At 36.2% G+C, this 24,203-nt stretch overlaps 1 protein-coding gene across 8 annotated transcripts in view; it reads right to left on the bottom strand.

Moving 5' to 3' along the window:
• The window catches only part of celsr1a (cadherin EGF LAG seven-pass G-type receptor 1a), a 141,741-nt gene that overhangs the window by 67,676 nt on the left and 49,862 nt on the right, over nt 1–24,203 (bottom strand). For all 8 annotated transcript variants that reach the window (XM_073947235.1, XM_073947236.1, XM_009300462.5 and 5 more), the window contains exons 2-5: nt 17,656–18,294; nt 12,034–12,256; nt 10,887–11,002; nt 6,000–6,088 (exon numbers count right to left, since the gene is read on the bottom strand). In XM_073947235.1, the coding sequence (XP_073803336.1) occupies nt 6,000–6,088; nt 10,887–11,002; nt 12,034–12,256; nt 17,656–18,294 (1,067 nt within the window). The remainder of the gene's footprint in view (nt 1–5,999; nt 6,089–10,886; nt 11,003–12,033; nt 12,257–17,655; nt 18,295–24,203) is intronic.

The raw sequence follows: 24,203 nt of genomic DNA on the forward strand, positions 1-24,203 counted from the left end.
TCCTAAAGTCTGACGTTGCTCCACCACTCTTTAAATCTTTAATCTTTAAATATTAAACTTTAAATCATGTTAAAAATTTACACTACCGTTTAAAAAAAATCAGCAGTATATATAACAGTGTCAGCAGTATATATAATATAAGTTTCTTATGCTCACTAATGCAATGAAGCAATGAAGGCTGCTAAAATATATGATCTAGTCTTAATATTCAGTCTAGATAAGGTTTAATGGTAAAACATGTTTAAAATGCTTTGAAAATGTAGAGATAAAAACATCCCGCTCTTCAGTCCCATTAACTCAAAAGGAAATTTCTGGAATAAAAATCCAATAATGAACAGCATCAGACTGCCTTTTTCACGTTTATTGTCACAACATCATGTTAGCATAACACACTTTTACCTCTCCCATCGGTTAGAAGCAAAATGTTGAAAAAGCAAAACAAAAAAAGTGTATGCCTGAACCAAATTCATAACATTGCCACAAGAGGCGCTATATCATGCATTAGCATAAAGTGTTGCCTTCTGTGATTATTTGTCAATTCTACTTTTACAATGTATATTGTGTCGAAGCAGCTTCATTGGTTCCTTCCATGTCAACTACTTGCATGGTAATGCAACACTTTAAAGGCAATTGTCCCATCCCATGCCACTTTTTTTTGGAAACAACAATGTCACAATACCATGTGACCAGAAGTGGAATGAAGAACACCTCACATAACTGATAACAACAACAACAACGGCAGATTACAGAGCTGTGTTTGTGCTACAGGTGCTGCTGTTTATCAGCACTAATACAACAAAATCTTGTAATGTAGTGGTCCCTAACCCCGAGGTACCGGTTAGGTGACGATCTGTGCTACCTCCACACGGTAGCTTAATATGTCATGTTTTATCTACCAAAACAGGGTTAGCATATCTTGTCAGCTTCAAATGTTTATCAGAATGAATCACCACATTAACAAAGGATGTAAAAACAGGGGTAGCACATATTGTCAGCTTCAAATATCTATCGAAATTAACTACAACTCTATTTAAAATGTAGAAAAGGCGTAGCAGCTTCAAATATCTATCAGAGTAAACTACTGCTTTCATTATTTTTTTTTTATTTAATTAGTTTTATTTTTAATTTGTTTATTAGAGTGGTAGGTCATTACGATTAACATTTGAAGCCCTGATTTGAACATATTAAGCTACTGGTAGCACATTCTGAAGCCTGGTTTATACTGGAAGCGTCTGCTAGTTCGCTTGAGTGCACGCGGTAAATGTGATGTCATCACGGTGTTTGCGGGGGTTTGCTTTTGGTGCGCGCGACATGATTTTGGCATGATTTCGACGGAGTGCATGACTTTTTTTAGACTTGAGCGAACAGTGCGCGCGGTGTAGCGTTTGATTTGAGTTGAATATGAAACACTTTGAAAAAATTTTGTCTGAAACAGATACACCTATACAGATATTTTTATGATCATAGAGATAACCAGATGATAAATAATTCTAAGGAACTTTCCTGGGAAAGAAGGAACGTTTTATTAAAAAGGTTTGGAAATACCTGAGGGATAAGTGTGTTAAAGCCAAAAGAGGACATGGCGAAAGTGGAGACCTAGGTGCACAATTACAGAAATAGTTATTCCACCATTTTTAGGTTTTACACTGATGAATATTTTACCATTTTGAATTTAAAACAAAATAACAGTGGCAAAACTATAAATAAGGAAAACTTATTTCTTTGATAACTGGAAAGACATATTTGAATCAGTTTGCAAAATACTGATTTTTACCTGTTTTACTAGGCTTTATTTGTGATATTGGTCAGGAATGTTGGACAATTATTGCCTTTTTAGCAAAAGTACAGGACAGAAACTAGCCAGACAATAATGTGTGTATTGTGGAGCGGGCTAAACCTTAAAACAAAACATCTGTATTTTTTATTAAGCGTACCTTTTTTTTTCTTTTTTTTTTTGCTTTAATTGCTATAATAAAAAATCTATAAAAAATAAATAAAATACAATATAAAAAAAAAAATGTAGCGCAACTATGTTCTGTTGTCATTAATATTTTAATAGATTTTAAGAGGCAAAACTGTCCGAGATATGAACAAAAGCAAGTGAAGCAACAGAGTTTGATTAAAACAAATTTTGAATGGTTTTAAAAATCCTTATAATTATTAAAATAATTTATAAAAACAATAAAAATAATTTGTTTAAAAATATTGAATGATATTAATGATATGACGTAGTTTCGGAAACTTTCTACTTCTGTGTTTATCTGTCTGATTTTATGGTCAGTTTAATTTGACCGCCCCCTGTCATTTTAAATAATATCACAATGGCGAACGCAGCAAGTATAAAAGCCTCGTCCGTTTTGTGAGCTGCACGCACAGTCAATGGGGGTGCGCGATGCGGCTTCTGGCGAAAGTATAAATCCAGCTTGAGGAGGTAGCACAGGTCGTCAGAACAGCGGTCCAGTTCTGTGTCATGAAAGAGTTGCTACCAGGTCACAAGATTTCAAAATTACAATATATGTGATCCCACTTTATTGTGAGTTTCCTCTTTAAAAACCAAAGAATTGCTACACGGCTCATTTTGAATAAGTAGTTTGAACAAGCAATAAACATATATATATTTCTTTTAAGTGCAGCAAGAGTGGGAGACAAACATCTCTCAGAAGTTTCTTATATTGTTAACATCAAATATGATGAGTTGAATGATGTTGTTTTAGTTTGTTGATGCATGCATTTGTGAGATGTAAATTAACATGAATCAAATTCATGTTCTAAATTGTAAATACTTTACCCCCTCCCTCCCCCATGACAAAATAATCAATACAAACACCATGTGCTATGAATAAGGTTGGAGACCCCTGAACCAGTGGTTCCCAATTCCAGTCCTCAGGACCCCCGCCCTGCACACTTTGTATGTCTACCTTACTTGGATTCAGATCATCAGCTCGTTAAAAGAGAGATACATGAACTGATACTTTTGCATTAAATTAGAGAGACATACAAAAAGAGCAGGACAGTACAAACCACTGAACTAGATGACCAGCGGAGATGCATTAACAGTAAAAGGCATCAGAAATGTTTAAATATGCATGTGTTTACCATTATTTTTTATGTTTATGTCTGCACTCAGCATGCTGAAAAAGAACTTCATGTGCAAGCTCACTGCATTCTTCTGTGATTTTATTGTTTCCTGCGGTTACAGTGCCATCATCTTTTTAACCTAGTTTTTTCTATGTACATATGGACATTTCTTGAAAAGATACAAGTATGCAACAATGAATGCAAATCTTTCAGAATCCGCAAAAGAAAAAACTCAAAGTTGCCATCTGGATGCAGCCTAACCATTCAAGTGCAAGCACCCACATATTATATGTTCACCCTCTGAACCCATAAATTAAGCACTGGGCATTTCATACGATTAAGGCACTTCGTCTTTCTCTAAGTTCCTTTTAAGTACCTTAAAAGGTCAAGAAAGTATGAGCAGATTCCATGTGAAACCCTCTAAAATCCCAAACCTTTCTGTGGCGCTGTGTGGGTGATAATCAGGGGAAGCTTTAACTGATTGTGGAAGAATGTCTTCAGATCTGGACAGTATACCTGCTCTTGACAGTTATTCCACTTTACGAGAAGTCGTTTGACACAGTTTCACCTCCAACCCTAGCGAGTGTGACCCTGCTGTTGGATATTGTCATTGTCTGTGTTTGAGCAATTTACTGTGGTAAATCCATGTGTGTACTCGACAACAGCTGCAGGCTGTCACACACTTGCTGCATCTCTGGCCTCCTTGTTACTTTTAACTGTGTGTGTGTGTGTGTGTGTTGTAGGCAGGTGGAGTATTTTTGACGCAGCCATGTGTGAGGACTCCCACTTGGCTGGTGGTCTAACACCTTCCCGGGACTCACTATGAGTTGTGTTTATTTAGTGCCTTGTAAACGTGTGTGTGTGTGTGTGTGTGTGTTCCACCAATACCATGTCAGACTTTTGTCACATTCAAAACATGTGCTCAATCACAACACAGCAGACACTGTATTAGTATACATACACTGTAAAATCCAAGAGTCAGCTTTATCAAATGAAATGGGTGTAGTTACCTCAAAATTTACTAAAAGTTAATTTTACTCACTTGAAAAGAGTTTTAAACTCTTAATTAATTAAATACCTCATTACATGGAGCAAGTTTACAGTACTCATATAGATTTTTTTTTTTTTTACTCAAATGGTTTGATGTAATCGGTTTCCTCAGACGGTTTGAGTTACCTTAACTTATTGGGTTTTACAGTACTCAGAGGTTTTGAGTTCTCTTCATTCATTGGGTTTTACTTTGTTCAAATTGCTTTACTCAAGTGAATTAAGTTCGCAGTACTCATTAGGGTTAGTTTTTGAACTTAAATGATTTGTTGCAATTGGTTTCCTCAAATGGTTTAAGTTACCATAGCTTTTTGGGTTTTACAGTGTAGGATTGCATACTACATAGGGAACAATTTACACTACTAGACTATATTTTTTAAGTGCTTAAAGGTTGTTCAAAATTGTTCAAAATAACCCATCCTCAAATGTTCCAATTCTTTTAAAGTCTAAAATGTAGTTAAAAGTCTACATCCAGACATTCTGTGGATAAATAGCATCTCTGCTTTAATAACAACACTGGTTTATGCTATTCATGCTTGTACTCAAATGGTTTGATGTAATCGGTTTCCTCAGACGGTTTGAGTTACCTTAACTTATTGGGTTTTACAGTACTCAGAGGTTTTGAGTTCTCTTTATTCATTGGGTTTTACTTTGTTCAAATTGCTTTACTCAAGTGAATTAAGTTCGCAGTACTCATTAGGGTTAGTTTTTGAACTTAAATGATTTGTTGCAATTGGTTTCCTCAAATGGTTTAAGTTACCATAGCTTTTTGGGTTTTACAGTGTAGGATTGCATACTACATAGGGAACAATTTACACTACTAGACTATATTTTTTAAGTGCTTAAAGGTTCAAAATTGTTCAAAATAACCCATCCTCAAATGTTTCAATTCTTTTAAAGTCTAAAATGTAGTTAAAAGTCTACATCCAGACATTCTGTAGACAAATAGCATCTCTGCTTTAATAACAACACTGGTTTATGCTATTCATACTTGTATCACAAATACAAATCATTTAATTCTTGTTTTGTTCAAATGCCTGCTTGAAAAAAGAAATAAATCCAATTATCCAAGTTTTTTTTTTCTATCTTAAGAAAGATTAAACAATATCTAATCTAAGGACTCTTTATCAGTAAATATCATTACAGAAAACTGCATTAAGCTCTTTGCAAAGCACTCGTAAACTCCCTTGAAATCCGAGAGCTCCTCATTGTTTACTTCGCCAACTACTTCTCACTTTATTCGAGGAGAAGGATACGCTTGAAGAGCACGCAGAAAACAATCTTTAAAGCGGGTTTATGAAACTCAAGTTGGAGTCTCTTACAAGCAGGAAGGCTCTTGGCACATCACAATGGCATATTCAGTTTCTAATGTTCTGCTCCTGGAAGACTTGTGAATCACAGGACAGAAATAAAGACGACTATGTATTTTGTTACCAAAAAGCATGAGTTTTTTGGAAGCTTTACGCAAATCCTGTGGCCTCCAGTTAGAATAGATTGGCTTTCTGGGATGGTCACATAGAGAGCGTAACGGCAGATAAACTAGTTGTAATCTTCTTGCAGAAGGGTAAGCGATGCGTGCATAAACATGCTAGTAAGTGCATTTAGATTTAATTATGCAATCTCGTGCTAACACGCTGTTGCCTTTGGGTGTGGAAGCATTTGAAAACAAACTCCAGTTGAGTGAAATGCAATGCAAGTCAAACACATCCAATCCGATAAATGCTATTAAATAATCTGTTTTCCTCGGGTCAGATGCAAGTGGGAAGTAAGGAAACCATCGTGGGAGCTAACAAACATCTGAAAAGTTTTGGTTTTCCAGGACAATTAAGAATCTCCAGGTACTATTAAAAGTGAACATGACTTATATGTCTTACCTTATTGTAGTAGTGAAGCTGAACTGAATGCCACTGGCCATCGCTAACTCCACCAGGTACAAAAGGTGCAACGGTTGTTTTAGACTCCCCTAAGAAACAAGTACAAGAAAAAAACATATTTATAAAGAAGGAAGAAAGTCACTTATCGGCTAACATTGTGTAAGCAACTTTCAATTTTGAGTAGTTAGAATGAATTACGCATTCATTTTCATTACAATGAGGTTGCCAAAATTGTAAATGATTTGTAATATTTGAAAAAACGTTAACAGCAACTTTTACAAAAAAAAACAAAAACATGTTTACACATATCTGCAACAATGGCAAAAAATGCCATATTTAATATGCCAGGCCAGTATTTGGTGCAGTCAATTTGATACTAAACAGTACCGAAAGGGAAGAGATCACATGTTAACTTGATAACATGAAATTAGGAGATTTCCTACTTCCTACTTGGAAATAAAGTCTAGAAAAGTGGTCTTCAACCTTTCTATGACCATGGACCGGTCAATGCTTGGCAATTTTACTGCGGACCAGGGTGGCTGGGGGTCTCGGTGCTAGGTAACCATCAACTGTTTTCTCAGAGGATGACAAGCTGGCAAAACCTTGCTGTCACTCTGATACAAGTTTTATTTATAGAAAAAAACTACAAAGCACTGCAGTGTTTGGGTGTCCTGTGTTTTTCTGAGATAATTAGTCTACCGTAATGTGTATATTCCTTACAAGCTGAAGCTGAGCGGTCAATTCTTGTCACGTGACTCACTGTGCACTCTCGGAACTCATCCGACTGCATGAGTCTCAAAGGCGCGAGAGCGGGCTGGCGCACAAGTCACACACCTCCATTGGAAACAATGAACTTATGCGAACTCTAGTAAAGACGCTTCAGTGAGATTAGAGCAGAGCTACCTTATACAAAATACAAAAATACAATCTCAAGTGTGTTTGTAGCACAAAAATGAGTGGGAACATTATTAATACACGATATTTCTGAGATAATAAAAGCTTTATAGTGCGATAAAGTTGTTTTGTTTTGTTTTTCGGCAGCTGTATTCAAAGTTAACATTTCTATTATTTTTGTTTTAGCCATATTTGGCACAATAACATAAAATATTATGAAATTTTTACATTTCACACGATAAAAATTCGACTGTGATGCACAATTGACTAGACGCTGTAAGACATTTCATTGCTGAGATTCCCATTGTGTCTGGAAGGCAGCATAAGGAGGCAGCAAAATCACTTGCATAGGAGAGTTTTGCTTCCATAATCCAAAATAAATTTTCTAACCTCATCACCTGATAGATCCTCCCCTTCTGCTACACAAGCAATATGCAAGCACTGAGTGCATGAAGTGTTCAATATTCCACACTTCTGTTTATAGGATTAATAAATAGATCATCCAGTTTAAAATTTTAAGTGCCCTTATTCTATTTTTAAAATTGTCAGTGTGAATGCACTAGTTTTCAGGTGTTTACAGGGACACAACAATAGCGACCCTTTCAATAACTTTCAAATCTATTCATTTTCAGTCCTAAAAATAACATGGTCATGTTAATGAACAGGCAAAACATCAAATGTTTCTCATTTTGGTTGTGTAAATGTCCTCTAAGCTAGCTTTTCTCCAACACTCCAACGTCAGTCAACTGAAAGATGCAAAAGTTGGTAAAAACTTACAAATTACTCTACATTACTGCAAATGTTGCAGACAAAGCTAAAAAGAGTGTGTATTGGCATGACAAAATGGTGTTTCTTGTATATATAATGTCACGTCAGCGGCTAAAGTACAAAGTGGCTAACATAACAGCTATTAATCATGTTCAGATATTCCCTCTCATCAATGGAGTTCATTCAAAGGGCAGGGGAGCAGAAATGTACATTGGGTTTAGAGGAATATTTACCCAAGGCAGGACCCCCTTACTGGTATTCACAAAGAATGCCTAAAGAACAACCAAGCATTGTTGCTTTGTTATTTTTAAAAAAAATTGCAACATTGTTGACACAATGCATTAATTGAGGTATTTAACCTACTATCTGTGATAATGAAATGTTGGACATCCTTGCACCCTTTGATCACTAACTAATAAGAATGGTCCACCAACCCTTTGAGCTGGTCACAGTTTTAGTACAAATGTCATTGGTTACAGCGTGTAAAACAGGCTCCACAGCATGACACTGCATTGTTCTCTTTGTCTGCGAAAGATTTATGTGTGCTATAAGATCAACAGTCCCATTATAGAGCTGCTCTGCTTGTGTTATTTATAACTACCTGTGTGTATGTGTGAGTGTGCGTGTGTGTGAACATGCATGGGGACCTTTTAAAGACCACGTGGGGGTCACAGCAGCAGCATACTCTAATTAAGCTTTGGACAATTTATGACTATGAATCCTTTGTTGTAAACATTTCCACCTAGAGCTGTTCTCTCTCTAAGTAACACATGACTGCACAAACAAGCTAACAAGCTGTGTAATGTAGCACGATGCTACCTCGTAGTCAGTATACTGTTATTGTTTCTGTCTGCTGTCCCACGAGTGTGTTTTAAACACATGACAAAGACATACTTTATACAGTATACATACTTTTAACTATTATTGCAATGAACCTCAAACCTCAACAGAGTTAATAAACTTGCCTTCAAATGTTTGAGCTAGCTGGTTAGGTAATTATTTGGTTTGCTATTTGTACAATTAAGATGTAATTAAAAGTGTTAATTTGGACATCAAATTTTAATTTAGTTTTTATCTTAAGTCTAAAAATCTGAAGTCATTTGGCTAAAATGCTATTTAGTTTTAGTCTCTACTAAAAAAAAATAAAATAAAAATCTCCCACATACTATCATTTTTAGATGTTTAATTAGGATTGCATTAAATGATTGTTTCCTTCTGTATCTTTTAACAAATTGTACCTCCCTAAACGTTTTTGGTTGTTTTTATTTGAATAAAATATTAAGAAAAACTTTCGTGAATGAATTTAGCACTGGTATCTAACTTTAACTCTATGTTCTATTTTAATAGAATATCATTTTTATTTGTTAACAAATATGTAAGTACATTTTGTCATTTAAAACAATTTTTTATCTAGTTTCTGTCAGCGAAGATATGTTGTATTACATGACGAAAATTATCTGTCAACAAAATTAACACTAATAGCTAACTTTAGCTAAATGTTCCCTCCTTAAATATTTTAATTTCAGTTTTATTTTTTTACAAATATGTCAGTACATTTTGTCAGTTAAAACTGATCTTTATTCAGTTTTGATCTAGTTTCCGTCTGTATAAATGTTGCTGATGAATAATTTGATAAAATTATTTGTCAACAAAATTAACACTGGTAGATAACTTTAGCTAAATGTTCCCTTCCTATACTTAACCCAACAGAAATGTTGTAGAAACAACAATGCAAAGCACTTCATGGGACCTTTACTTTTTAGAACATGACAAAATAAAGAATATAGATTTAAAGGTGCAGTATGTACTTTTGACACCCAGTGGTTGAACTAGGTATTGCACCCCTGGTTCAAAACACATGCAATCGCAGGTTGCCAGATTGACAACACCGACAGCAGTGTGCCTGACTGTCAAGCCTAAAGGCTGATTTAAACTGTGTTCTAAATAAAAGGCAAGGCACGCAATAGAAGGAATATTTTCCATATTAAAAAGTGTTTTTGTTCTTATGAACACCTGAAACTTATATTATAGAAACAGCTTCAATTTCTTGCAGCTCAACTACAAAAAACTATGACAATGATAATCTCAGGTACACCTCGTGCTTTATTCAGTGCTGAAACTACTGAAAGCAACAGCAGATAGTTCCCCTCAGATCTTAAAAATAAAATAAACCATTTGAAATGGAACTTCAATGCAAGCCTACACATATCAGTGATTCAGCATGTACATTTAATAATGTTAAAGAGGTTTAATATGTTGTAATTACATTTTAACCTTACCATTTCATTGGAGTGCAGTGAGTGCACTATTCTGTGCTTCTGAATGGCTGCATTTAAATTTCTGTTGTGTCTTGTCTATTGCTAACAGTCAAATTGTTTATCACTGCAAATCTTGTCACATAGCATGCTACTTACCTGATTATGTTCGTAATATTTTTACTATTTTCTAATTAATAACCACCTTATGTGAAACTCTATATCTGCGTCTTATTTTGAAGTCTGCTACTGTCCACTGGAGGTCACATTTTTGTGGCAGATGCATACTTTGAGAGCCTTTATGACTGAATGAATGAAATATGCGGTTTTCCACCAAGGCAACCCGGGTTGCTTAAATATAGTTGGCTAAACTGGCAGTGGGTGGGTTAAATGACCAAAAACAAAGACAGACTTTCTGGCACGTAACAAACATTTTCAAAGCAGAATGTCTGACTTTAGCATTGTTTTTCAGATAAACTGATATGTTTACTTATGTTTCTTAAATATCTGCACACATATTATGTTATTTTTATGCTTTAGAGGAGTCAAAAACTTACATAAAGTACCTTTAATTTGATGAAAATTATTCATTAACAAAATTAAAACTGGTAGCTAAAATGTTCTGCAAAATTCTAATTTTTTCCAGACATGAAGCTGGCATGAAAGATCAAAACAATCATAAATGAAGACATCTAAAATAATGCATCCTCCTATCGCATTATGAATTGCAGTCTAACATGCAATGACATGAACAATCAGCCTTGCATAGCTAAAATACTTTCTGTTCACAATCTTGATTAGATAATGTTTTGAAAAGAAATTAATGAAACATAAGATAATGCTTATCTGTAAAACATTTAATTATTAAATACCATTTGTAAATACTGCATACATAGTGGCAAATTTTTATTATGTATTTGTGCATGCTTAAATTTAGCCGCTAACTAATCTTAGCCTAGGCATTTGGTACCTGCTGAGAAGGTGAGTTGAATTTGCTCCTCGATGATCTCCACAGCTATGAAGTCATGTTTCTCATTGAAGCGACCATTGTAGAGCAGAAGGGCGTTTCTCTCTCTCGTAGCAAACCTGGACAGAAAAAAAACATGGATCAGAACAACCAGAACTACAGGTTTTATTGGGTGTCTACTCTAGCCCTCATAAATCTTCAACTCTAGCAAGGTAACTGCATTTCTTTCCATAGCATTTTACAATTCATCAACTAAACTACAAGAAGCTGAACTGAAAATAATTTAGGCACTTTAACAGCCAGAGTCTTCACTTGTTTGCACTCTACCTGCTATATGCCCCTATATGTAGTATTTTTGGGCGGTTTTGTATTCTGTATTATTTGTATTTAATTTTATATTCCTCTTGTAGTGTTTTTGAGTTATCCATATGCACCAAGAGTCTGACAGTAGCGTAATTGCAATTCTCTGTATGTCTTTACATGTAGCACAGTAGCAGTATTGAAGATAATCTTGACTTGAAGACTTTGAAGAAACTTCCAGACCAGACAGGAGAAATAACATCTATTAATCAAGGAAGGAAAAGAAAAGACGTAAAATGTAAGGCTAGTGCTCAAGAAACAGGAAGTAGTTTCTCTGCCTGGCTACGGCACGGAGGGAAGAGGAGTCAGAGACCAGCTGCTGTACAGGAAGAAGATACAAATAAAGAAAAACACTGATAGCGCTCTCTCAACACGTAGCCCTTCCTGTTTTTACGCAGCACAGGAGCCCAAATATTTCTCTAGTGACCCTGTCTCAACATTTGTTGCTCAACGCATCAGATAAAGGTTCATTTTTACAACTTAAAACTAATGATTAGAGACTCAACATCTAACAAGCAAAACTAAAAATAATATATATGGCAGAACCAATTTGAGCTTTACATCATGATTATCTATGTATGACCCAGAATGAGTAAAAGATCTGTCCAGGCTTGTCACACAGCCAGACAGAGCTCAAGGGCTCCTTATGCAACCTCTTCAACAAATTACACTTTTTACAGCGTGCAAAGCTTAGGCCAGACGTGTCAGCGTAACAAGAAGGAAAACAGGGGCATTACTCTGAGGTCATACGTACACACTATTTTCTTGTCAAACACAGACCAGCACTTACATGAAGGAGACTGTGAAGTGGAATCTCTGTCTTAGGCCTCGGAAAGTGATGAAGGACTGTCCGGGAAAGCTGCGGGTCGTCATCTCACAGAAGGGTTTCTCGTACTCTCCTGAAGGGCAGTTGCATGTGAAGCCGCCGACTAGCAGGTTGACACACTCGCCTCCGTTTTTACACACCCCGGGAACACAACGACCAGAGCGGCTGTCTACTTCACAGTTCTCACCTGTAGGGGAGGATCAAGAGTTCAAATACATTTGTTGATTGAAAAAGATTACTAAAAGTATCACAAAACTTTATGTAGTTATAGAACCTAATCAATGTGTTCTAAATTACAGACGGAAGGATTAAATTGGCTACTAAGCGGCTGTTAAATGGTTGATTCTGACTGGCTGATTAACATTGTAAGGTGTGCAATTATTTTATCATAAGCACACAGCTGAATTAGCGGTAGGTGGTATGAGTCATTTTCATTCATTCATTTTATTTTTGGCTTAGTTTCTTTTTTAATCTGGAGTCGCCGCAGCGTAATGAACTGCCAACTTATTCAACATATGTTTTACACAGCGGATGCCCTTCCAGCTGCAACCCATCACTAGGAAACACACTTATTCACACACATGCACTTCAGACAGTTTAGCCTACCCAATTTACCTATAGTGCATGTCTTTGGACTTGTAGGGGAAACCATTGTACCTGGAAAAAAAACCATGCCAACATGGGGAGAACCTGCAAACTCCACACAGAAATGCCAACTGACCCAGCCAAGGCTCAAACCAGCGTCCTTCTTGATGTGAGGTGATTGTGCTACCCACTGCGCCACCTTGCTGCCTTTGAGTCAGTTTATTTCACATTAATCATATATTTCATATATTTTATTTAAATAGGAAGTTATTTTGCATAAAATCACAAAAAGTGTTATAATAAACCTAAATACTTCAAAATTAAAAAGGACATCTCTTTTACTTGGACCTTGTTAATTTCCCAGTACTGGGTTGTGGCTGGAAGGGCATCTGCTGCATAAAACATATGCCAGAATAGTTGGCGATTCAATCTGCTGTGGCAAGGTCTAAGGGTGTACTCACACTAGGTACAGTTGCCTTGAACCTTGTCAAAGCACGATTGTCCACCCTCCCCTCTCCCCTCTCCCCTCTCGCTCAGCACAGTGGAGATTTCTTCGATTATCGTTTTAGTCATTTGGGATGCATTGTCACAGAGTCAAATATTTTGCTGAACAGATCCACAACTTTTGATGCTCATCATAAATGTGCTCGTGCTGCACAAGGTGGGGTTTGTGTCTTCAAAAAACTACGACAGTATCCGTTCATGGAAAAGTAGGAATTATTACTAAATACATATGAAACAGTTCTTTAAAAGTGACGTCACGTCACGTCACGTCATTCTTCAACCCAACCGAACCATGCTTTAGCACACCTCTTCCAACCAGTCCAAGGCCGGCCAATTGAAACTCACCTGGGCCCAATTTGGAGCACTCACACTTGTCAAATGAACCGGGAAACGTACCTGGGCATGAGCTCGAACAGCATAGCGTGAGTGCAATCTAAGCTGAAGAAAAACTGGCTGATGAACCATGTTAAATATAGCAGGAATGCACAATATTACATTTTACTGATGATTTACTGATATTCCATTTGGCTTAGCTGATGCTAGTGCCTTTTAAAAAAAAAATTTTTAATGTGTTTACAAGTTAATCTACAGTTAATATCTTCAGAAGAGTTAGCTTTTCACAATTTTATGACCATAATAACATTTTTCATGGGACGGGCACTATAACCCAGCAGGCGAATGCTTGTAAGCAAAATTGTAAAAAACAAAAACAAAAACAAAAGGGGGATTAATAGAGTAGACACTAAATTAAGAGATATCACTGTAAAATCAGTGGCAAAGTCAATATATATATATATATATATATATATATATATATATATATATATATATATATATATATATATATATATATATATATATATAGTCCTCAGCATATATAAGTACTCCCCTCACAAATCTGTTAAAATGTATATTTTTAATAGGAACCTATACAACAGTTCAGATAAATTAGATTAGAGTTAATAATTGGAAGCTTATCTAACAAAACAACTTACGATAACGATCCAAAAACTAGTACACCCAAATTTGTATATTATAGAAAACTGTTAAATACAAATTTAAGAAAGAGAAAAAATCAACAGAAGCAACAAATTTAAACATTTAGTTGACATTTTGTGTGTTGTCATATATATATATAATTTTTTTTGCATTATTTTGCTTGAATTTAATTAATTTTATCTTTCAATTCCTAAATATGTTTGGTGATTAAAACATTATTTTAATAAATATATATGTTTAATAAATCTGTTTAAATGCACCAAAATACATTGCCTATATTCACTCATAAATGGATAAAAATATTCAATTTTAAAATTGGGTGTACTCAATTATGCTGAGCACTGTATATGACTACCATTTTATCACATCACTAATGTTTATAGAGACCTTAAATTAATTAGTCATGTAATAAGGTGGGCATTAGGACCTGTTGGCAGAGGCTGTAGAGCTAAATGAGTTACTGTTTCACTTACTAAGAGACATTGTTCACTAAGTTATTCTGTACTCACAGGTAAAAGTTTACATCAGCACTTCCTTCACTTTTATGACCGTTAACTTAGTAAGGTACACTACATGCGAGTTAGCCCAGCCAACTTATTTACATGTCATGGTATACACAGACTAAAAAAATCTATTACAATTGACAATTTATTCCACGGTAATGACATATACCATCTTACCGCCCAGCCCTAAGCTGAAGTAGCTCCAGACATTCCTTCACCTCATTACAGCTAGATATCAATATGCTGAAGGATTTTTAAAAGTTGTTAAAATGTATATGAGATTAAGAAATTGGTACTACACACAAAGCTGTTTGAGGACAAAAGCGGACAAATATCTAAAAATGTAACATCCGAATAGTATCTTCAGTTGTGGTAACTATATGACTCCAGGCTGTTGAATTATTAAAAGATGAATAACCATAGGATGTATTCCTTGCATATATTTTGCAGGTCGCTGGCCTTGCTGGAGTGGAATTCAAGAGCACTGCTATACTGGCTTTAAATCAAAGTTTGAGGGTTGATTTAGTCTCAGCTTTCCACACGGAAGCACTTGACAATCCAAAAGTTCCTCTATGGCACCACCAATTCCCTTACCGAAGATGGACGCACAACTCATGCAGTGTTATATATCAGCCATTATCCAGACAAGATCTGGACAAAGGGGTGTTTATATGTGGCGGGGGGACAGGATGGCAGTCCCCTTTGCCTGTAATGACCCCTGATTTCCTTGGGATAATCTTTCTCTTGGAGCAAAAGAGACAGATCTGTTTCCCTCTAATGTGAGAAAGCCAGAAAGGGATAGATGTTGAGAGGAAGACTGTCATCACTATCATAATGGATTCAAAATATCTGGACTTGAACTGTGACCTTCAAAGCACTGAAGGAGGTGATTAGAGGGGTAATTGGCCTTGTTAAAAAGAGGAGGTGGCCAGGAATGACAGAGGAGCCTCCAAATTGGAAAATGATCAGATGTAGTCATCACTTTGCAAGTCCTTCATGTTACATTTATATATTAAAGGAGCCGTAGAAGGTCTGGGAAAAGTCTTAATTTTAGCCTGATAGCATTGAAAATGCATTCACACAGCCGTCCAATGACATGCCATCTAATGTTATGAACATTATAAAGTGAAATTATGTATAGCACATTTTTGGTAGTCAGTGTGTAATAATATTTCTTGCATTCATGGATTTACACATTATAGTGTGCTTGGCTGTGCTGATGTCTATATAAATGTGTGCATAGTTGACACTGGGATGCAAGGTATCCGAACGTATTTCTCTACAGCAGAAGAGCACTGTTCTGTTATTCAACTAAGTAAATGTCAAAAAAGGCAGAGCTATTGGCCTGTTTCCACTGAGTGGTACAGTATGATATGGTATGGTTCGGTACGGGTCACTTTTCAGGCTTGCGTTTCCACTGCCAAAAGGGTACCAATGGTGATGATAATAGTAAAACATGGCAGTTTGTTCATGTTTTAGGTTGCTGAAAGAATCATTTTCTTATTTGTTTTGTCAGGCTTCTCCTTTGTTTGTTTTTTTGCGCTTTACTCTTGCATTTTATCCATTTCTGAAAGAATCAGATGTCAGAAGCACTTCAATAATCACACACACACACACATTATTATCATAAGCTCAAGAAGTTTGTTATTTCAAATACAGACGAGCAGTGAGTGTATGCGAGCTTTCTGGAAAAAGTGAAACCTCTCGCACTTTTAGACGGGCTCGTAAAACAAAAACAGAACATGGCAGATTTTGTTCTTTTTAGCTTTTTGGCTGTCTATCAAGATGGCGATTAGGTTTGTTTAACCTCAGGTCGACCATGGCTTGATATTATATGTATATAGTACTACGATTTAATGTCTTGACTATTTAAAAATGGCGGTTTCCTTGTTTTTATTCTCCTGCTTTTGTTCACTAGTGACGTATCTCTGTAAACCGATAGCATTCAGCTTTGCATCTAGCTCTGCCTTTTGGTATCTTTTTGTTGTGCTAAGTACCCTTTGCAAAGGGTACCCAAAAAGTGGTACAGTAGGGTTTGCCTTTTGGTACCTTTGGATAGTGAAAACGGCCATAAAAGCCGAATCTTACTGTACCACTCAGTGCCATAATAGAAGTATTTGATTGTTGCCCATATCACTGTTAACATTAAACAATTGTAGTTGCGTTACCAAATAAATGACTGACACATTTCTATTACATTTCAAAGAGTTCCGTTATCAGCACCATTGTTTCCTTTTTTATAACAATTAGGCAAACAGAACTGTCCGGCAAGATAGTGGAAAAGTGGACCTTTTGCTGTAGTTACCTGCTTCTGTGTGACTGAAAATTGTTTTAAAACATTTAAGAAATACTGCAATGATATAGAAATCATTCAGATCCTTTGTAGTTGACTTCAGCGTAGAAAAGCAACTCTGATATTGAATTGTGTATATTAGAAGGCTACTTCATTGTTTTTTTAGAAAAGAAAGTCAGGTTGATGTTGTTTGCCTGCCATTGTCAATATGTCTGTCTGTACCAGGTCAGCACACTGCATGTGACTGCACTAATGACATCTCTCACAGAGTGCACGTATGTAGATATATGAATCTTATGAATCATCTACCTTAGATGTGTGAAGAGATCTTCAACCAGCTGAACTGAACAAAAAAAAATGCTTCTGAAGACAATCGCATATTGCACCTTTAGGACATAAATGTCTTATTTGACATAATCTATGAGAACTTGGCTCAAGATTCAGTATGTCACTCACAGGTGGAAAAGCAAACACATCATTCTTCTTGTTTGTCCACCTGTGATCAGGACATCCTGGCTGAAGGCAGTGACTCTAGTAGTTTCTATTTGTGGTTTACCCCAAATGACTGACAGTTCAATGCTTAGGTTCTCCAGGGTAGCATTCTTTGATCTCCCGACAAAACATTTCTCCCAAACCACAAACCACTCTACCACAGACCAGAAACACAAATGCTGTGTGACACAAAACATTTAGCAAACTCACCTGTGAAGTCTTCTAGGCACTCGCAGGTGTACCCTCCTTCTCGACTGCGGCAGCGACCATTGTTGCGGCATGGCCCTGAGTAACACAGGTCAATCTCTGTCTCACAGTAGTCTCCAGTGAAGCCGGCCGGACAACGGCAGCGAAGACCATTAATAGGATGTATTGGTCTGAAGAGAACAGTATCAGAAGCTATGAAAGGTGGAGAGCTGTCGAACTTTAATACAGAGACGCATTTCATGTAGTTCTCGCAAGGTTCCCTTAGGCAGATGTTGTCATCGAATGGTAGGACGTTTTGGCTGGAGATTTCCTGTAACAGAGTACGGTTCAGGTAGATCTGCTCCTGAAGCTCCTCTGAAGGAAAGTAGCGATCCGGAACTCCTCCTGGGAGCAAGGCGGAGAAGGTGACATTGAGGATGTTTCCACTGACGTCCGTGTCGTTCTGGACATTGAAGATGAAAACTCCTTCGCGACTAGTTGAGAGGACTGCTGCTACACCTTTGACGAACAGGGAGAGTAGTGGGGATAGGAAGCGTTCCTGGGACATGTTCTCCAGACGGACTGTGATGCTGTTTGTTAGCATCTCATCAGTGATGATGGTGACACGGAGAGTACAGAAGGCAGTGACTTGGTGGATCCCATCTGAAAAATATAGAAACAACTTACTGTTAAAAACGTCATGAAAACACAACCTTATTATTAAAGCACTTGATTGTTTCAGGTAGCTTCTGTAAGATTCACACTTTTTACACTGAGAAAGACGGAATGCTGTTTTGGTTTGGAGAAGAAAGCATGTTAACAGATAGGATTACTACACAGTTGCACCACAATTACATAGATCACTTGGTTTCTTGCTTCAGGACACACACTTGTCTTCCCTGTTGAAACTAATGGTATTAAAAACTCAGCAATGGAGACTTGACAACCGTAAAACACAGTAAATGCTTTCTGACACAAAAGTACAAAGAGGATTGAAATGCTTGTTATGGGATTGTGCATGACCTTGCATGACTACAGTGTTTCACATGCTTATTGCCAATGTATACCATGCAGGCGCTTTCAAGATCCGACAGTTGCTAATTTCATTGCATTGCATGGCAACAGACAACAATTCCTTGTGCTATACTGGACATACCTACTGGAACCATAAGTTCTAAGAACTAAGGCATAGCTTACCTAATTATTTTAATTATAATCTGCTCAACTATTCTACACCTCTGTGATTTTCTTTTGTGAAGCACACACACATATATATATATTTGAAAGAAAGTTTTAACTGTTTAGTATTTCTTTGTTGAATTATAGATTAAACACAGACTACTGAACTAAATGACAGCATTGCCTGAAGTACTGTATATATTAAACATATGTGGGAACAAAATAGTTGCAGAACTAATTGTAGAATATTAAATAAAAGCATGAAAACTAGAAAGACCAGAGGAACAACATGGAACTGAAATATCAAGCAAAACAGAAAACACAAGATACAATCAATCAGCAAAAGTGCAAGAAAGCATACAAGCTCATTCATTCATTCATTCATTCATTTATTTTTCTTCAGCTTAATCCATTATTTACCAGGGGTCATCACAGCGGAATGAACTGCCAATTATTCCATCATATGTTTTACATAGTGGATGCCCTTCCAGCTGCAACTTATTACTGGGAAAACATAGGAGCTATTTAAACATAATGGAACAAAGTATGTAAGAGTTACCATGATACGAACAAGTGAAGGGGTGTGGTTAATTTATTATTGTGATAATAAAAAAGTTAACTATATTGACTAACAAGGAACAAAAGAGTCCAATAAATGAAATCAGATCCGAAGGACAAAAAGTGAACATGACATACTTAAAATAATGGGTCGTTTCCACTGACTGGTACAATACGTTATGGGTCAGTACGAGTTACCTTTATCAGGCTCTAGTTTCCACTGCCAAAAGGGAAAATGGTACCCTTTTGGTGGGCATGGTGTATGACAGAAAGTTTCAGTCAACGTCATTCTCGCTTGAGGATATGTCAAAGAAAAGCTGTACGGGTCATTCATATATCATATGATAAGCCCTTAACACAAACAGATGCTTTTTAAACATAAATACGTGTAAATTATTCATTACTAGCTTTTCTGTGAACATAGTTTGGTTATAACTGCAGATCAATGACAATGGGAAATAGCACACTGTAACGTCTGCGATCATATAAAATAAATAAATAAATGCAACATATATGAACACACACAGACCCTTAAAGTCTCCGATATGTTACCAATTACAGAAAAACCATACACAACATACATTTAGTCCTTATTTGGGTTCAAAAACAACACGCAACATGTAGCCTACATGTAACCTCTTGTTGGAAAGTAATTCTGTCATTCCAAGTTCACAATGGTCTAAAAGGTGATGATAATAGTTAAACATGGCAGTTTGTTTTAGGTCGCTGAAAGAATAATTTGCTCCTTTGTTTTTTTTTTTTTCTGGCTTCTCTTTTGTGTTTTTGCACAACACTCTCGCGTTTGTCCATTTCTGAAAGGATCACATGTAAGAAGCACTTCAATAAATACGCGCATATTAACATCTTCAGTTCAAGAAGTTCATTATTTCAAATATAGGCATGCGGCGAGCTCTCTGGAGAAAGTGAAACTGCACTTTTACCCTCGTAAAACAACAACAGGATATGGCAGATTTTGTTCTTCTTGGCTTTGTGTCTGTTCATCAAGACGATGACAAGGTTTGTTTGAGCTTGGGTTGACCATGGCTCATTATTATATGTATATATTATTACGGTCTAATATCTCGGCTGTGTTTTTAAAAATGCCGGTTTCTTTGTTTTCATTCTCCTGGCTTGTGTATGTGCTAGTGGCGTTTCACTGTAAACTGATATCATTCTGCTGTGCATCTAGCTCCACCTTTTGCTACCCTTTTGTCATGTTTGGAAAAGGTTCCCAAAAAGTGGTATGTTGCGGTTAGCTTTTTTTGGTACCTTTTGAAAGTGAAAATGGCTTTAAAAGCATACTGAACAATACCATACTGTACCACTCAGTGAAAACGGGCCATAAAAGTCCTAAAGCAGGAGACGGGAAAGGAGTTGTAACACTGTACGCAAAAAGAGTTAATTAGATGTGTTGATTTAGAATAGTATTGGTAACCTAGTAACCAACAGTAGACAAAGGCAGGCATAATGGAGATATGGTATATAGTATAATGTGTGCGTTTCTTCTGCAAAAGGTTTTCCATTTCATGTTATTTGCATTAACCATTTTATTGACAGTTCCAAATCCACCTCAAGAAAATGTAATCACTTTTTATGCAAATTAATGGATTTTCTATTCCAAATTTGGCATTTTCGTAATTAGTTTTATGTCTGATACTTCAAAACATTAACACATGGGGATGGAAACCATTTAACTCGGTTCAAGTCTGATTAAAACAATATTAAATTACATACATCTGAATCCTGATATTTTCCTACAGTATGTACAAGATGGATTTGGCAGGACGCTCCCACAAGTTCTCCACTGGCTGTTCTGTTTTGCTAAGAGAACAACTGCTGAACAGGTGGTATATCCAATTAATACCCCCGGCAAAACAAAGTGGCTAAGACCTTTCAAATATGAGGGTGTCATGTGTCTTCGCCGTTGAGTTATGTGTCTCTGAATTATATCACAGCCATAAATCACAAGACAAGAGAGTGTGGGACAGTCATCATTCCCAGTAAATGGCTTACATTCCCAACTCAGTCTGGTGTGAGGTGCACTGTGCTCACCATAGGATGACAAAAGCACATTGTATTGACTTCAAATGTAAAAAGAACCTGATACAATGTGTTCACCAAGTCATTTCTAATGTACATTCATTTTTCAGTGCTCGCTATTGAATTGCTTGCGAGTTCCGTTTAATAGCTGACAAATTGAGCACATTTGAAGACAAGAAAGAATGGAAATCCTTACTGCCTTTTTCTCAATCTCTCTTTTTATTCCTTAAGTACACATTCAAGACAACTGAACACACTCGCTGTAGGCAATGACTGCATTTTATCAAGAGTAAATGATTCTGCAGAAAAGTGTGCTGGCACACAGCCTAACAAAACACATTTATCATGGTTTAAGATGAACGATCAATCTAACGGATCTGTTAGTTTTCTCATGCAGCACGATATTACTATCTTTTTAAAATTCACAAATAAGTGGCCTTTTATTGAATGGATTTCATTCAGCATTCAGTGCATACACACACTTCTTGTTCATAAGTTATCATGCTGACTGTAGTGAACACAAATATAGTGCTCTATCAATTATTTTATTAATTCTATCAACAGCCGTCATGATTACTTCATTACATCAAGAACTAAATCACAGTCTCATTAATCAAGATAACATAAATATGAATGGTTTATGAACTGTATTGACTTCATGAAGCTGCACAACAAACCGATAACACTCACATGCATTAACACAAAAATAAAATCATTTTATTTGTTGATGTTTAACTTGAAGTTGTTAACAGTGTGATATGCCTCACGCTATCTTATCAGAAGCCCTGCATAAAAGAGACGGAAATCCCGACACGTCCATCATTAACAGCAGTTTTTTCCTCTCGAACGTAACTCAAGCTAACTAATGTAATTATGAGGAGAACATGGGATAACAAACTCTGCCATTAGCGCTCCCTGTCATTATCCAAACGGTCAAAGAGCAAGCGAGCTGACGCAAACAGGACTGAGAGGCAGTCTGGTGCGTGTATTAGCATGAAATGAGTTTTCCTCTTATTGGCAGCGGATGAAAAAACAACTAATACGCCAGACGAGACGAGCACAGTTGCTTATCCAGAATGTTATTTGTGTATAAATCGCTTAAAATCAATGGCATTATGTTGTCGTCTAAAATTAGACGTACAAGTAAACAGAACAGCCTTTCATTATGGTGATGATGCACTCAGCAACAATGCTACAAACTTATCATTATACAAGTGGCACTTGTAGGTGTTGAGGAGCCAATGTGAACCGGTTTCTGTGACCGTCAGCATTTTATGGCCCTCCCTCGAGTTCAAATGTTTGAATCATAACAAAGGAAGCAAAGGACTGAGCCAATAACACTTGAGGAAGCCGTCCATGAGCCCCTCCCATCTCTACAACTCAATGACCTGCTTTAGATATGGTGAGTTAAAAATCCATGTGACTTCCTATTGTCTTCCTCTAATAAATAGACACACACAGACTACTGCTTAGAATCCCGAAGTATGAAATCGCAATTCTTATTTTTATCATGTGCTTGTGCACCGATGTTAATGTGATTTTTCATGTAACACAATGTGCAAACTTTTTAAATGGGAAGTCATCCTGATTTTTCTGCTAATGCATCTGCAGAGATTTACCAACATTCACATATAAACGTGTATCAAAAGTGATTCACACATCAGGAAAACAACACATGATTTGTCCATGAGGTTCTAAAATTGTTGAAATGCTTATTTATTTATGTCTGGTATATTAATTGTACATTTGGATTATTATTGTTTTTTACACTGTTCCCATACCTAAATTACAATAAAATATTAAAAATAAATTCATGGTAATTGTTTTATTTTTATTATAAATATTTATATATTTTTTTCTTTGATTTGTACTGTGGTTTAGGGCTGTGCGATTAATCAAAATCCAATCGAAATCTCGATTTGAAACATTGCGATTAGCTACATGCAAGAGGCTGCGATATGAAATATATATTGTTTAACTTCCCCATCCTGAGCATCTGTGTGTGACATTCTTACTAGCCTACAATTTCATTCTGCCCAATCAGAATTGCGTAATTGAACTATGCGGAACTTGGGATGATGGTGTCTGCTGCTTTAGAAGCATTAATAAATTAATTAATATTAAAGAAAAACAGTAAGACAGTAAAATGGGAATATCTTGGTTTCAAAGTCACACACCAAACAAAACCAGGTAATTTGTAAGAGCTGTAGCAGAATTGTTGCCACAGCATGTGGAAATACAATAACCAGCACCTAAAAAAACACCACATATAGCTATATGAGGAGCGTTCTGCTAAAAAGTCAATTAAAAGTATTGCCAGTGACACTCAATCTAGTAGCAAGCAAAGTACTATTTCAGAGTTTGCTAATATAAGCTGATATCTTTTCAGTTCCACTTTCCAGTTCCATTTTAGCATTTTAGCTAAAATACAGATTATTGAGCTGAAGCTTGACTATAAAATTAATCGCAATATCTGTCAAAAAAAAAAAAACAGAAAAAAAAGAAATTAGAAATTAGAAATTGAGGGCACAGCCCTAGTGTAGGTTATTTTATTGTGTAATTGGTTGATTTAAGTCTATTGAATATTTTGCATATTCTTGTATAATGGTCTAGAAACTGCATAATTGTATATTGATTTTTTTTTTAAATCCATATGTTGATATTTTTTATCATAGATGTTTTTTTTTATTCATGCTCTACATCATTTCTGGCTATTACAGAATGAGCAAACGCACAAACATCTTATTTTGTGTGTGTTTTCTCATGACAAATTCATATTGGTCAGTATGTGAAGA

The sequence above is a fragment of the Danio rerio genome, chromosome 4, assembly GCF_049306965.1.
Source record: "Danio rerio strain Tuebingen ecotype United States chromosome 4, GRCz12tu, whole genome shotgun sequence".
NCBI classification, from domain to species: domain Eukaryota; kingdom Metazoa; phylum Chordata; class Actinopteri; order Cypriniformes; family Danionidae; genus Danio; species Danio rerio.